The sequence below is a fragment of the Eurypyga helias genome, unplaced genomic scaffold (genome assembly GCF_000690775.1).
Source record: "Eurypyga helias isolate BGI_N326 unplaced genomic scaffold, ASM69077v1 scaffold40882, whole genome shotgun sequence".
Lineage (NCBI taxonomy): Eukaryota > Metazoa > Chordata > Aves > Eurypygiformes > Eurypygidae > Eurypyga > Eurypyga helias.
This window is the reverse complement of record NW_010236108.1, coordinates 12,913-27,691: the sequence shown is the minus strand read 5'-3', so window position 1 is coordinate 27,691 and position 14,779 is coordinate 12,913. Positions and strand designations below refer to the sequence as shown.

Sequence of the window (14,779 nt, the reverse complement as noted above, 5' to 3'; positions counted from 1 at the left end):
CCCCAAAAAAAAAAGACACCACAGAGACCACATTTGCACCTTATGTAAATATGCACAGGAGCATATTCAGTCGTGCATCACATCAGTGTCAGGCAGCCGTGCCAGGGGTAGCTGGGGCTGGGCTGGAGGTCATGCCAGCGAGCTCCTCAGGCACTGTGATCATTCAAAGAAACTCCGCCATGCTGCACCACCGAGCAGATGCTGGGGTGCGATTCAGGCCCCTTGCTCCTGACAGTGGCACAGCCCGGTGCCATGGGCAGACATCCCTGCACAGGGGAGCTCCTGTGAGACGGGACAGCTGGGACTTCAGGGGTGGCTGGTGCCTAGGCACCCACATCCTACCTCGGAGGAGCAGCATGGAGCTGTCAGTAGAGACATGCCTCTATTCGCCTGCCTGCCCCACGTTAAACCCCCTTCAAAGCACAGCTACAGCAATAGCTGTACACTGGCCCCTTGCTTTGGGACAAGCTTCACCCTGGAGACACACACTATCTGCATAAAAGTGATAACATTAAACAAAAAACTATACACGCAGCTAAGACTTGCAGAACAAAAACCTTAGAGTAGTTGAAGTCATCCAGTTTATTCTCAGTATTTCTAAGGAAGTGCTGTAAACTATTCCAAACTTAAATTATATATACACCATATATTTATTAGATATATATGATATTTCCCACTTGGGAATGCAGAGTCACACAATCTCTTTGCCCCTTTATGAAGGCCTTCAAATGTAACTCACTGCAAAGCTCTGGGGTGAAAACACACCTTTCTTTAAATCACGATCAAGCTGTTTCATAAAATAATTTCAAGAATTCCTTAATATTTTTAACACTTCAGCCTAATAACAAATGACAAACAGCACTGGTTCACATGTGCTGTACTCAATTACTTCGATTTCACTAACAATGCTTTCAGTCATTGGGAATCCCAAGCCACACGTCAAACTGAAAGGCCAAATTCTTAGATGATATAACTTAGAATGGCAGTGGAGTCAAAGGAAGTATGCCAATTTATACCATAGCAAAGCCAACCCAAAAACTGCCTCCCATTAACAGTGATGCCGACAGGGATTCTGGCCACTGTGGTTACAAACAGCCGACAAAGCTGAAGTGGATTATTGTGCTGTTTCTAAGAATGAGTCAGACATCAGCACAGGGGAATTCCTCCCATCCTATAGATAATTCAGGAAAAAAAAGCAGCTTCAATAAGGAACCTGAACCAGTTTGTTTTCTGCTCATCCTGTCCCCGAAAAAAACTCAGAATCAACTTCAATGACATTCTCAAAATAATCGTGACACGTCTTACCTTATTTTGTCTTTTCCTCATCACCTCTCCCAAACTAGTACTCAGCCATACTAATGTTTACACAGACTCTTTTCTGATCTTGAAGACATTCATTTAAATCTGTTTCTGACCTGAGGCTTGCTTTTTTCCCTTTTGTTTTCTCTCTGCTAATGAAAATTCAGTTGGAGGACAGGGGGGAAACCACAACACACACTGAAATAAAACAAGTCCCTGAGGATGAAAAAAAAAATCCACCAAATAATTACTCATTGACAGATTTTCTCAGTAAACAGTTCAATGAATCTTCAGTGAATTTTATAAAGTACAGTTATAAAGACACTTTCAACTTGCTCTTCTTCCAAAATTTGCTCATTTTAGTTTCCTTCTATTTGAAATGTTTGTGTATGGGCTGTTATGAAATGTAAGGTTATCCATGTCTCAAGTTTGTTATTATCAAGTGCAGGTCACTGCCATGCCATTCACATCTTGAGAGCACTTTAATCAGAAGATCATGTTATCATGATGAATGAATGAATCATTTTTTCATGGTGAAAAAACCCTTAAAAGCATAATGAATTACCACCATCTTTCAGCTGATTAACACTTCCCCCTCCCAGTGCTATGCTCTAACCATCAGAAAGCAACCCATATATCTAACAGGCAAAAGAACATCAGCTCCCAAAAAGGGATAGACCAAACTCTCAGTGGGTATAAAACAGTATTCTGTTCTATCAAAGATAACAGGACACTACCAATTCAACATTTTTTCATTCACTCATAAAATTTGATAAACTTAATTCCAATTTTACACTGCTGTGAAATTCAGTATTATTTATGTGACAATATGTATCATCAACAGGACCTTGCTGTGAGATGATTAAATGTGAATACCAGAGATTCTTGGGTTAGTAGTACGAGGGAAGTTCTTAACCTAGGAGTACTTACTGATTTTCCAGACCAGACTGCAAACTTGAAGAAAGCAGACAGATAAAGAATCATACCTCTGTTGCACTATTCTATTCCTATACTACCTGGAATCTTAGAGAAGAAAGATTATTGAATTACCACAAGCCTGAAGTCAAATATTCACAACAGATTACAATAAAGCTAGTTGATCAGCAATAGGTAGCATACACCCAGGCTTAAAGTTGCTCAGATGTATTGTCTGAAGATGATTATTGTTCTTACTTTTAATTAACTATACAAAAAAATCTTTTAATGAAACAAACAAAAATGTTATTAGTCTCAGACACTGACATGCAACCCAGGAATGGAAATACTACTTTCCTCTTCTAAGCTTATGTATTTGAACATCACACTGCATTGCAGACTATACTGCAACAGTACCAGGAGAAGAGGATTACTCCTGGGACAAACAGAAATAGAGGTGGCACACAGGACAGTTTTTCCTCTGATGACATAGCATGCTTTTGATTGCAACTTCAATCGCCGTTCTGGCAGCCTGCACATCTAAGAACATGGCCAACGGTACGTCATCTTCAGAAGAATGGGTCTGTAGCCCAGTTTCAGGCCCCCTCTTTTGCCAACGCCGTTTGCTTCAGTGGGCAGCTTTCAGCACACAGGATCAGCCCCAAAATAAGAACTGATGGTTTGGGGCATAGTACAGCTGTAAGCAGAGATTAGGAATTCCTGAGAAGGCTCATGTTGGCTCCAACTAGTGTGAGCAGAGGGTACCCAGTGCCAAATGCAAATTCTGCAGTATTCTAATGGAAATTGAAGAAACAATATCCATGGCTTAGGGGGAAGAGCCACAGAGCATACCTTCACAGAGCAAGCTGTGCGGTGAAAGAGCGCCTCAGAGAGCTGCCAACACCATGCCAACACCATAATACCAGGGAGCAGCGGCCGCAGAACCAGAAGTTCTTTGAATTTGTTAAAGAACAACTTCACATGCTATAAAGGAAGGGTGCCTCCTCCTGAGCCAGCTGACAGCAGGGCCCATGTTAGGCCCATCCTAAGGGCCACAGACAAGCAGCATCTTCCCTGTGCTCTCCAGCAACGCCAATCACAGCCCCGTCCTGACGCCAAACAGCCGCACCAAGACAAAAACGTTTTCTCAAGGACACGCTAGAACAAAACAATTGACAGTGACTGCAGCATCTGCTCGGCGTAACCACCATCATAAATTTCAATCTCACTTTAATTTTTATACGTCAAAAGCTATTAGGTCTTAGATATTTGAACCTTAATTATTATGGAAGCAATTAGCTCCTATGACCAGAAGGCTTTGCCTGAGGAACTGTGATAAGCACAGTATTTTCTACAGTGTAAAAAATAAATAACCTAACACATCTGTAGCTATCTAAGACCTTACAGTTGTCACTGTGCTTCGTACTGGTATCCTGGCTTTGTGCCAGATTCCAAAAGCTAGAACTCACTGGCATAAACTACTATGGTCTTATACATTTGCATAATTGAAGACTGTCTCCTAAGGAATTCTGGAAATTTAGAATTTCAAAATTTAAATATTTCCTGCTGTAGAGAGATTAAATTGTTTTTAAATATTTAAATATTCTTTCAGAGAAAAACTATTTTGGTATGTTGTCTCCTACAAAGACAGCTATAATTAGACAACAGCTCCAAGTACCCTGAAAATTGGGATTTCTAGAACTGACTAAAGAAAAAACCACATTTGGGTTTCAGTATAAAAAAGTATTCTCTCGAGTTTATGCATCAAAGGAATTTCATTAATATATATAGCTTTTTAGTACCTTTTTTCAATGCGTTATTACTTAACAGAAGTATGCATTTTAATTCCCAGCATCTTTTTAGCTTTCCCCTAGCATATTTTACCCGCAGTACACGGAGCTGTGGTGAACTGATCTGAGCTCTGCAATCAGGGCTGCTGGCCCAGAGTGGCAGCTGAACAGCAGGGAACAACAGAGCTGTCTTAGAAGGTGTTTTGGGATCTTTCTGGGCAAGACATACTACAAAGTACAAATGATACATAGTAGAGAGCTACTGAGCATTCACCAGCAGGCAGTACCCGTTCTCCTTGGTATCTCACAAGTTTCCCAGTGACTTCTACAAGCAAGGGTGAAATTCAGGAATGGGAGGTGCTCATTCTCAACCCAGTCACAGGGAGCATTTTTAATTCCTATATGTTTGCATCTTACACACTGTTCTTTGAATGTCAATCACTATCTCTTCCATAACTAATTGAAATATAAACTGTTTAGTGCCTTGTTTTACACTAACAGGTTTGACTTACATTACTTCTGTCAAGAAATACCATTTGCTAACAAAATTAAGGGCTGATGACTTCCATTTCAAACTTTTGTTGAATCAAAGGCAACTAATAACATCAAAGCTCTGACACCAAAGGAAGTGCTTGATTCCAGACAAAGGAATTTTGGTTTATGTTAAAAACATTTTCCCAGGCTTAGTGTCATGCATCATCACCCCTTTCCTTCACTGGGACTCACTGCATTCAGTGCAGGGCCAGAAGTACAGCGACGGGAAGAAACGTAAGGTACACAACGGTCGTGCATGCAACACAACACGTGCACCAAGGGGTGGGGTAGAGCACAGTGTGCTAATGCATGCTCTGACTCTTTATTTCCTTGCATTTTTCAAGGCTTTGTTGTTCAGGGGATATTTTTTGCAGCCTACTGCCAAGGAAATTGGGCTTGAACACACATATATCCGAGCAAAGCCTGGCTTACCTGGTGCAACATTTCTTGCTCTTTATGCAAGACAAAGCAGGGCTGGGATCAGGTCATACCACACACAAAGCCAGGGACCCTGGGCCTCACTCCCAGGAGCAGCTGAGGAGTACCCCAGCACACACGCACATCTGCAAATCTCTGCAAATCTCCCTATGAATCCCAGATCACTCCCCAATTTCCTTCACATAATGCCCAGCCTTGAGCTCCCTCCCTCTTGAAGCAAACCTAAGGGGAACCACAGGGAGAAGGCCCTGCACCCAGGGCAGTTCAAGCTCTGTGCTGGCCACCAACGTGCCGGGCAGCTCCCAGAAATTCGCCTGTCCTCCCTCTCATCAGTGCCCTCCCAAAGTGGCACTCTTATTCTCTTTATGGAAATCTTTAAAATAGTTTGAGACACACATTCTTCACGAAAATCCAAATGTAAACTGAGATAGCAAAACTGTTTTCCTTTAAATAATATACATACATTGAGAGCAGTTACCCCACTGTATGTAGAAAACAGCCATATACTTTCTCCTGTAAAAGAAGTTAAAGCAGAAGCATGAAGCTGACCAAAATACATGGCCATTTTTAAATGGGATGGAAGAACTTCCTGAATAACAAGATGCCCTTTACTTGAACCATGGCTTGAAAAATGTCACCGGTGCAAATATTAAGGAAAAAAAAAAAAAACGCCAACATATCTGACAGGACACAACTTCCACCGCTCTCAGAATGCCTCAGTCTTACAATGCCACTTTACCAGTAAGCAAATAAAATTATGCCAAAACACATCCAACACAGCAAAACTGAACTCTGCAGAAGATCCTATTTAGAGCAGGCTCAGTTTAGGATTAACTGCTTTAGCCAATTTATGCTCTCCACCTAAGACTCCTGGGCTTCAGGAAATGAAGCATTATGACGCTTTAACGACATCCTCCACTTGCATCTACCCTTTGTATTTCTGTGAGCAGCTCTGCACTCGTTTAAAGCATAGAATCATAGAATGGTTTGGGTGAAGGGACCTTAAAGATCATCTAGTTCCAACCCCCCTGCCATGGGCAGGGACACCTTGCACTAGACCAGGTTGCTCCAAGCCTCATCCAGCCTGGCCTTGAAGACATCCAGGGATGGGGCAGCCACAACATCTCTGGGCAACCTGTCCCAGTGCCTCACCACCCTCTCTGTGAAGAATTTCTTCCTGACATCTAATCTAAACCTCCCTGATTTCAATTTATACCCATTGCCCCTTGTCCTATCACTACAGGCTCTTGTAAAAAGTCCTCTCCCAGGACCCTTGTAGGCCCCCTTCAGATACTGGAAAGCTGCAATGAGGTCTCCTCGGAGCCTCCTCTTCTCCAGGCTGAACAAGCCCAATTCTTGCAGCCTTTCGTCATAGGAGACGTGCTCCTATGAGCATAACTCCTCATTGACGCAAATGGGCTTCTCATGCCTGTAAAAAAAAACAAACCCACACATGCAAGAGAGATCCTCTCTGAAGCTGAAAGCTGAGAGCTGGCAGTGCCAAACACCATGCAGTGTGTGCTGCCTGAAGGCGGCTGCCCTCCTGCACGGCTACGCCCCACCATGCTCACACTCTCATTAACTTCAGAGGTGCAGGGCAGGACCTTACCATATGGTCAAGTTTTGAAAATGAAATTAACATATGCAGCTCTCCATTTTCAATATTAGAACAAGACTCAGCCAAATTCTCGGAAGCATTCTGGGATGCGGTCATACGTAAGGTTTCTGCAAGCAGTTTGCTCTTGCCTAACTTCAGTATTAAGCGTTTTCTTTTTCATTTCTGTAACACTACATGAAGAAAAAGTAAACAAAATACTTCACATACTTGTCACTTATCTTTAAGCATGCTTGTTGGGGCATTAGTTTATTTGATGCACTTCACTTGTGGAAAACACATCATTAAAGCCTCTATATCTCTCACCAACCAACACTCTATCTAAATATACTGAATCTATTAAGATTTGCCCCATGAAAGAGTTTCACATGCATCCTTTTGTTTCATCTGATGAGGGGAGAAAGAAGCAGAAAAACAAGCTCTGAATTCACAGCACAAAATATGTAATGCTTAAGGATATCAACAGAAGGCCTTTAATAAAGCAAGAAGAAAATAAGCTCTGTGCTTCACACTCACATTAAACGTGGTGGAAACCAGGAGGCTGGGGAGTGATGGTACGCTTTAGCTTGTCTCACTTGTTTAATTTGTTTATTAAAGTTAATGGCCATCTTAATATTACAGGCTTACAAAATGGTAATAAAGACCAAGCAGCTAACTGGACTTATATTTACAGCTGGATAAACATGTATTCAAAACAATAATTCCTGACCATACTATAGCTGCAAAGAGAACATTTTTATTAAGCTTTATGAGGATAAAGTGAGGTGGTTTTCAGACTATATACAGCTTCCAACATGAGCTGTGATTTCAGAAGCCAAAAAAGCAATAAAAGTTCAAGAGGAGTATGGTTTTTAAATCATCTATGGAAATTTCAGTAAAACACTAGATTGTTAACCAGCCATTTATGTCATCTGGCTTTCCCCATCTCAGAGTCTTAGGGCACGTTTTCAGCCTTTTTGAGCCAACAGGACAGTACAAACCAAGAAGAGCACCTTGGTCTCTGTGTACTGAAATGAGAGACAGTGTTCTCTTTGCATTAGTTTTGACTGATTCAGTATCAAGAAACAAAAAACGCACGCAGCGTAATAGTGTGGCAGAGGGGAGCCATTTGCCCACTTCCATGAGCAAAAACTGGGTTTGGGGAGCAATCAAGGGGAAGAGGTTGAGGCAGGGGTTGCCACCACCAAAACCACGCTGTGTGGGCTGCATGAAAGTGGGGTATTTCCTGATTGCTGAGGGACCACCAGGCCCAGGAGGAGATGGGCAGCATGCTGGCTGCTGAAAGCTAAAGCAATCATGTATTTGGCCCCCGCCACGGCTGAACTGATCAGGGTGGGGCACAAGCAGCAGAGGTTGCAGAGGCAGAAATGCTCGGCAAAACAGTTTGGGAAAGTCTGATCTAGAGAGAAAAAAAACCTACTAGGGTAGAGTAGAGGCAGGGTAATTTGCAAGCCTGTGGTAAGAGGCAGTCCTGCTGCAAGGCCTTTGCAATCAAAAATAACAAGGCAGAAACCCAAAAATAGGCAGTATTATCTGAGCAGGCATCATTCCTAAATGTCTCTCTTACACAATGAATTAGAATCAGGCCTAGCATGGCAATTCTAAGACAATATCTTATTGAATAACTATCCCAATGAGAAACATCTTTTTTTCTCTGTGGATCATAATCGGATCACGATCAATATTATTTGCTATTCATCCTATAAACTTACTATGAGCTTTTCCCTTGCAGACTAACTTCCAATCTATAGTACACTGGTTTAAATCCTGTTGCTCAAAGCATTTTGAGATAGTTTCATGTGCACAGAGATCATAAAATCGTAGAATTGTTCTGGTTGGAAAAGACCTTTAAGATCATTGAGTCCAACCTAGCACTGCCAAGTCTACCCTAAGCCATGTCTCTATGCAACACAAGATTTATTCATAGGGCCCACAGTTGATGGCATGCATTGTCTGTAATGGTGAAAGATGCTTTTGAGAAAAGAAGAAAAATGGGAGAGAGAGAGACAAAATGGTGCATCATGCCTACAGACGCCATATCATTAATATATGTTTTCCCATTTAATAAAAGCATACTCTTAATGATGCAATTATTTGCACTGTTTATGTTCCTCTCATCTCAGCCTCCCAGGCTGCTGAGAAAAGCTTGTCCACTGGTGGGAACTAGTGACTGCTTGACCCAGAGGGATAACAACGAGCTACTGATTATTCAGCACTGACTTCATTTTGAAGAGCCTTCCAATAGAAAGAAAAAAGTTAAACCTACGACACCACTTCAAAAACCACAGGCAGCATCTTTAACCTCTGTCCCTTTGTATTACTGCAGCAGTGCCTGGAAAAGCTACAGCAGAAGAGAGAGTGTCATTTAGGCAGTTCCTTTCACGCCACCACCACAGCTCAAAGGGACAGAAATCAAGAAACATTAGAATCGGTGTAAGCCGATTAGGATATTAAGGAAGAATATAACACACAGAACTTAAACGAAATCTGTAAAAAGGCACAGAGAGAGCACGCATTTCTGAGTAGAGAGCAACTTATTTTCTGGAGTTATTCCAGGTTTTCAGTTTCCATCTGGTGGTATTTAGTGCTGTGATAAGCGAGCAGGAGGTTTCCAGCTGAAACACAAGAGTGCGCAACATTTGAAATGAAAGAATTACAAGCAGGACAGCCACAGTCTAGTCAAAACCCTTAGGATCTGAACAAGGACAGACACGTTTTTATAGACACGCATCTAAATCACGCTCATGCCTGTATACGGAAACACACTCAAAATAAAAGCAAATGATGAACCTGTGATTGAAAGTGTGGTCCAGCTAGGAAGAACAAAAGATATTCTCACTCATTTTTGTCCTTCCCCAGCAATGGATGGTTTAGCTTAAGCTGAGACTTACCATTTACACATATACAATAAGCCAGCTGTTTTTTTTCATTCTTCGGAGCAGCTACTGACCTTAGCACTTGGTGCTTCAGCATTCAAACACGTACGTCACAGGGAAGGGGCAGGGTGCATGTGGGTGCTCAACCGTGGGTGCCGGAGAGATGACAATCCCTCTGGGCACTGCATCCCACTGCCCTGCCCTGGCAGTCTCAGCTGGAGGAGGACAAGAAGCTGTGGTTCCTCTGCAGCCAGAGACCTGCCTCTCACTTAACGTACACCATGGCTCAAAGAAAAGCAAAGGACCCCCCAGGAAAAACCCAGAGTGCGTGCGTTACTGTACCCAGAAACGCTGCTGTGTTTTATGCTGCCTGCCGAGTGGGGCAGCGACAGTCAACCCCAGGGTGCAGGGCTGTCACCTCCCATCTGCAAACAGGACTGCTGGGGAAGGGAGGGGAAGGGGGGCAAGCAGGTGTCCTTTGGGAACTCCAGCCTCCAAATCAACCCGTCTCCCTGAGCAACAACCACCACAAACTCCCAAACATGTGTGCCTGCAGCTCTGTGCTGCAAATCCATGCAAGCACTATCTACTTCTCCTGTTCGGTAAAATCATGCCCACGAGTCTGGAAGGGTGGGAACGGCGACAGCACAGCCAGCCCAAGCAGGCAGGCGTAGGCGTGCGGCACCAGGCGGAATGAGTCTTAAGCCTTCTGCTCGAAGTATAAAATATATTTTAGGAAACACAATGGCAACAAAGTTGCATCAGATCTGGAACTGGCCAGGAAAGAGCAGCTCTCCCTTTTTTCAACTATTTACCTTTCCATATTCTGGGGGGAGAGGGGGTGTGTCCCTAGATTACTTCAAGCAAGACCTTTCTCTGCCATTCTTAAAACCATCCCAATCAATTACAGAATGAGATTGGATCTCGGCAGAAAAGTTTTGTTTCTTCAGGATTCAGCAGGCTAACGCCAAATGAAAAAGAGAAGCCTGTCTTGCGATGAAAAGACAAGGAAAAGAGCAATCACACAAGAAAACCAATGCCCAGAACCCTCAACAGCAAAACAACTGCATGTGTCAAGTTCCCATAACAAGAGGGTGCCAGCTGAGGCTTATATTAAAACTGTGCAATAAAATTAGATGTCTGGAGCCTCTGTCAGAAGAATGATGCTATCTCATTAATGGGATTACACAGAAAAACTGGAGGGATTTCAGTCAAGAGGAATAAAACGATTAAGGATCAAAAGAGTGTGACTCATGAAGGAAAGTAAAAACTGGATGCTGTGCTCTTGCGTGAAAAGCCCATGCCTCAGAACCAGAGAGGCTTGGTGTTACCAGCAGCATCACAGTACCTCCCCTCTTCCACCTGGAATAACAGACCCCACAAAGCAAAAAAATCATACTGTAAAATACTGGCTTTGTTATGGCCACACTATTACCATATCACTCAGCAAGAAACTAATAATCAGATGGGAAAGAGGAAAGGAAGGCTAATTACCTACAAACAGCTGGAGGACACAAGCCCCGTAAGAGAATACATTTAGTCAGGAAAAAAAAAAAAGAGGGGGAAAAAGAAAGATGCTGTGACTAAAGAGACTGGCTAAAATGGGAGCCTTTCATGTAATGACTGGAGAGGATTTCTTAGCCATAGGGAATAACCTATATGTGGAATAATCTTTGAAACGTGGGTACTGGAAATCCCAACTGCTGAATCATCTGGAGAGGGGCTGGCCACCACCCCAAAAACACCACCGTAAGACTCCCGCACCGGCAGGAGGTGAACAAGCTACCAGGGGGGAGGAGAAACAGTGCAAGCAAGAAAAGGGGAGCGTTGTGGCAGCAGATGTTCCCTAGTCACCACTACTATGTTGCACTGCAGGAAAAATAAATGAATAAATAAAAGAGAGACCTCTAAATATAGAATGAGATTCTCTTCACTGAAGGGTTCAACATCTCTCTGCAATCCATCTTTTCCAGATGAAGGACTATAGGTTAAGTGAAAAGGGTCATTTAAATTCTACACACATTCAGAGAGATAAACTGATTTCAGAAAGCATTATCATGTCTGAACTCTCCCCCACTAGGGGTGAAAGCCAGATAATTTGTGAATCATTTTTATGAAAGTTAATATTCTCCAAAAATTCATTAGGTGTCAGCATTACAGACAGAAGACACCATCGCTGAAGAGCAGATGCTATGAGCTACTGCACAAAGCGTATCAGGGTCAGTTGCCCTGCATTTCTCTGCGTCAGCACAGGGCTGCACTGCTTCAATACCCAAAGCAGTCTTGCTTCTTGGCTACTGTGACAGGCAAGAAGTCAAACAAAAATGACACTTCGCAACAAGAAACTTTGCTGAGGGAGTGCCAGACCTGGAAGTGCCCAAGCACCTCAGCGTGCCCGCAGCTGTGCCATCTGTGCCGTACGCCAAGAGAGGCAGGGGAATACGCCAGGAAGGAGTTTCTATCAACCCCATCTCACTCACATCACACCCTCCAACAAGGAGGAGTGTGTGCAGACGTCTGTGCATATACCACTGGCAGGGGAGAGGATTAGGACATTTAACTGGAGCCTCTCTAGAGTTGCTACTTCACAGAGCAGTGGAGGCTGAAGCCCAGTTCTCTCCATTTTCACCAAGACCCTCAAGGGCATGTGGATACTCCCTACAACTGACAGCTGGGCTGGGTGAAGGGGACTTGGCTCCCAAGCCCCAGCTGGCCGCACAGGCCAGACTGGTCCCCAGTTCAGCCTGCAAGGCCACCCACGACTCTGCAAGGCTAGGCGAGTTCTGTGACCAAGGAAAACGGCTCCAACAGAAGACGCAAACAGGGCAGATTTGTTTGCTATTTTATATGGTTTCTTACCACAGAGGAACACGCTCAAAGCTCCTAAGCCATTAAACTTTAAAGAAGAGCAGCTTTTTCAGAAGTCGTGCTTTGATGTAACTGGGAGAATTCATCTTGTTGCTTAACCAAATCAAGACCTAACAGTCTCCTTTCCTTCCCCTTTTTTCTTTTCCTCTAAAAACTGACCTCAAGTTTTAAACTGCAAGCCCATTTCTGCAGGTACAGACCTCTGTTATTACAGATCGCTAAATGCCAATACACAGCATTTGGCCCTTCATCTCCTGTCTCAGCACTAGCATTTACAGAAACAATGGCAGTGTTTACAAGAGATGTTCACTGCAGGCTGTTAGAAACCCTCCATGATCTGCATTGTGCCACACACCTGAACCGTGTTTTTACTGAAGCCCAGACCTTCTGCCAGAAACACCCAATGTCTCTTCATTACCAACCTTACAGTAACAGTAGCAGTTAATGGGGTTTCCAGAACAACGACAACAACCGCGTTGTTAGAGTCCTTACACGTACATGGAACACCTCTATAGTGTTCCTTAAGTTCACACTCCCGAGTACCTTGCATCCAGTGTGAGATCGGGTCTTCATGAGGGGAGTTGTGGTGCACAGCTCAATGGCTTCTGGTTCATGGAAGATCACTGTCGGGAGAGGCTCTTTCCGAAGAGTTAGGACATTCAACTTAGTCTTTAACATGGTCTGAAAGTGCTAAACAGAGAAAGAAAAGCAATTATCTCCAGTTCTGGGGCAGAAAAAGAAGAGTTAATAGTTGGACTTGTCTGCATGTTTCACCTGCTGTTCAGTACCTTGGAAATTTCTGTGGGGAAAGTTAAGACGTTTTATACCTTAAGAAAGTGAATATCCATTATTACTATTAGCAATGTGGAAACTGTTTTTAATTAAAAAATATATACACATACAAAACGAGATGATTCATTAGAACCCATGTATGCCCCCAAAAGGGTCTAAATTCAACCTATGATCACCGCCAGGCACATTATAAAAGACCCAGTTCTTCTACTAATGACCATGTGAAGGAAAGAACAGAGGATCAAAGACCATTCAAAGAACTACAGATTTATCCACAGTTTTCTTTCCTCGGTAATTATATCTCATCCGATTGACCTTTGTTACCATTCCCACCGAGCTGAATGCCTCATCGATTTGCCTTTAGCATGCGAGTTTGAAATTTTCTTCCTTTGTAAGCAATAGTTGCTTTAGTCTCCCATGTAAATGCCACTATTGGTACAAACCAAGAGATGTCATTCAAAACCTGCCACTTGCTATAGTAGACAAGAAATAACTTCCCAGGCTTGGGAGAGGAACTGTCCAGGTGGACAGTAACAGTGTGAAATGAAGAGTTTCTCAGCAATTGCTTGGAGTTAAAGAAGCTAATCCTTTGGCTTGACTTCCAAATCAATTCTGTGAAATCAGGCAAGTCAGAGGAATTTTTCAGCATTTAGATGTTTCTTTGAACTGACCTTTATTTGAGAAACTAAACATTTTCGTTTGATACTACGTATCAAAGGAGGAAAATATGCAGATATGATGCAACTCAGTGTAGTGTTCCCAGCTAGTAACATACTGCAGCACTGTATGAAGACATATGCATTTATTAAAGCTTCATAACTTGACTCTTATAAATCAGCAGTTATTAGATGTATGTGCAATGACTCCAGATTATTTTTATCAAAACCAAACCATTTGTTCTGACTTCTGATGGGAGGTTCTTAACTTGTTTTGCAGTCACAGCTTCCCCTTTACCTCTGCACGGCACACAAACATTACGGGGTCTGGCTTGCAGAGAGGGAAATGCTAAGTGATTTCCCAGAACCATACAAAAACTCTCTATCAGAGCCAGAAAATCAACTCAAGTCCTTGTTTTTCAGGCCTGAGCTTTAGGCGAGGAGAGTGCCTATTAAACATTTTAGTTACACACAGGGGATGAATAAGCTATTTAGGTACTATGCAGATTTCACACGGATTTTCATGGATTCAAGTATTCCAATGAAAATGCATGAGAATTTCTTGGAAATGAATTTCTTAATTCATAAATACTTTATCATTAGCTAACTGAAAGGCTGTTAATACACTTATAAACTAAAATAGCTAATATGTGTTTAGGTGTAATAAAGAGGGACCTGGAGAGGCTGGAGAGGTGGGACCATGCCAACCTCATGGAGTTCCACAAGGCCAAGTGCAAGGTCCTGCACCTGGGTTGGGGCAATCCCAAGCACAAGGACAGGCTGGGTGGAGAGTGGATGGAGAGCAGCTCCGAGGAGAAGGACTTGGGGGTACTGAGGGATGAGAAACTCAACATGAGCTGGCCATGTGTGCTGGCAGCCCAGAAAGCCAACTGTATCCTGGGCTGTATCCAGAGCAGCCTGGCCAGCAGGTCGAGGGAGGGGATTCTCCCCCTCTAATCTGCTCTATGGAGCCCTACACATCAGAAGGACGTCGAC

General features: G+C 43.1%; 1 protein-coding gene across 1 annotated transcript in view; it reads right to left on the bottom strand.

The window, feature by feature from the left end:
• Positions 1–13,019, bottom strand: part of PID1 (phosphotyrosine interaction domain containing 1) — a 51,604-nt gene extending 38,585 nt beyond the window's left edge. The window contains exon 1 of the mRNA XM_010146973.1: positions 12,879–13,019. Within this exon, the coding sequence (XP_010145275.1) occupies positions 12,879–13,013 (135 nt within the window). The 5' untranslated portion in view covers positions 13,014–13,019. The remainder of the gene's footprint in view (positions 1–12,878) is intronic.
• Positions 13,020–14,779: the final 1,760 nt, after the last annotated feature.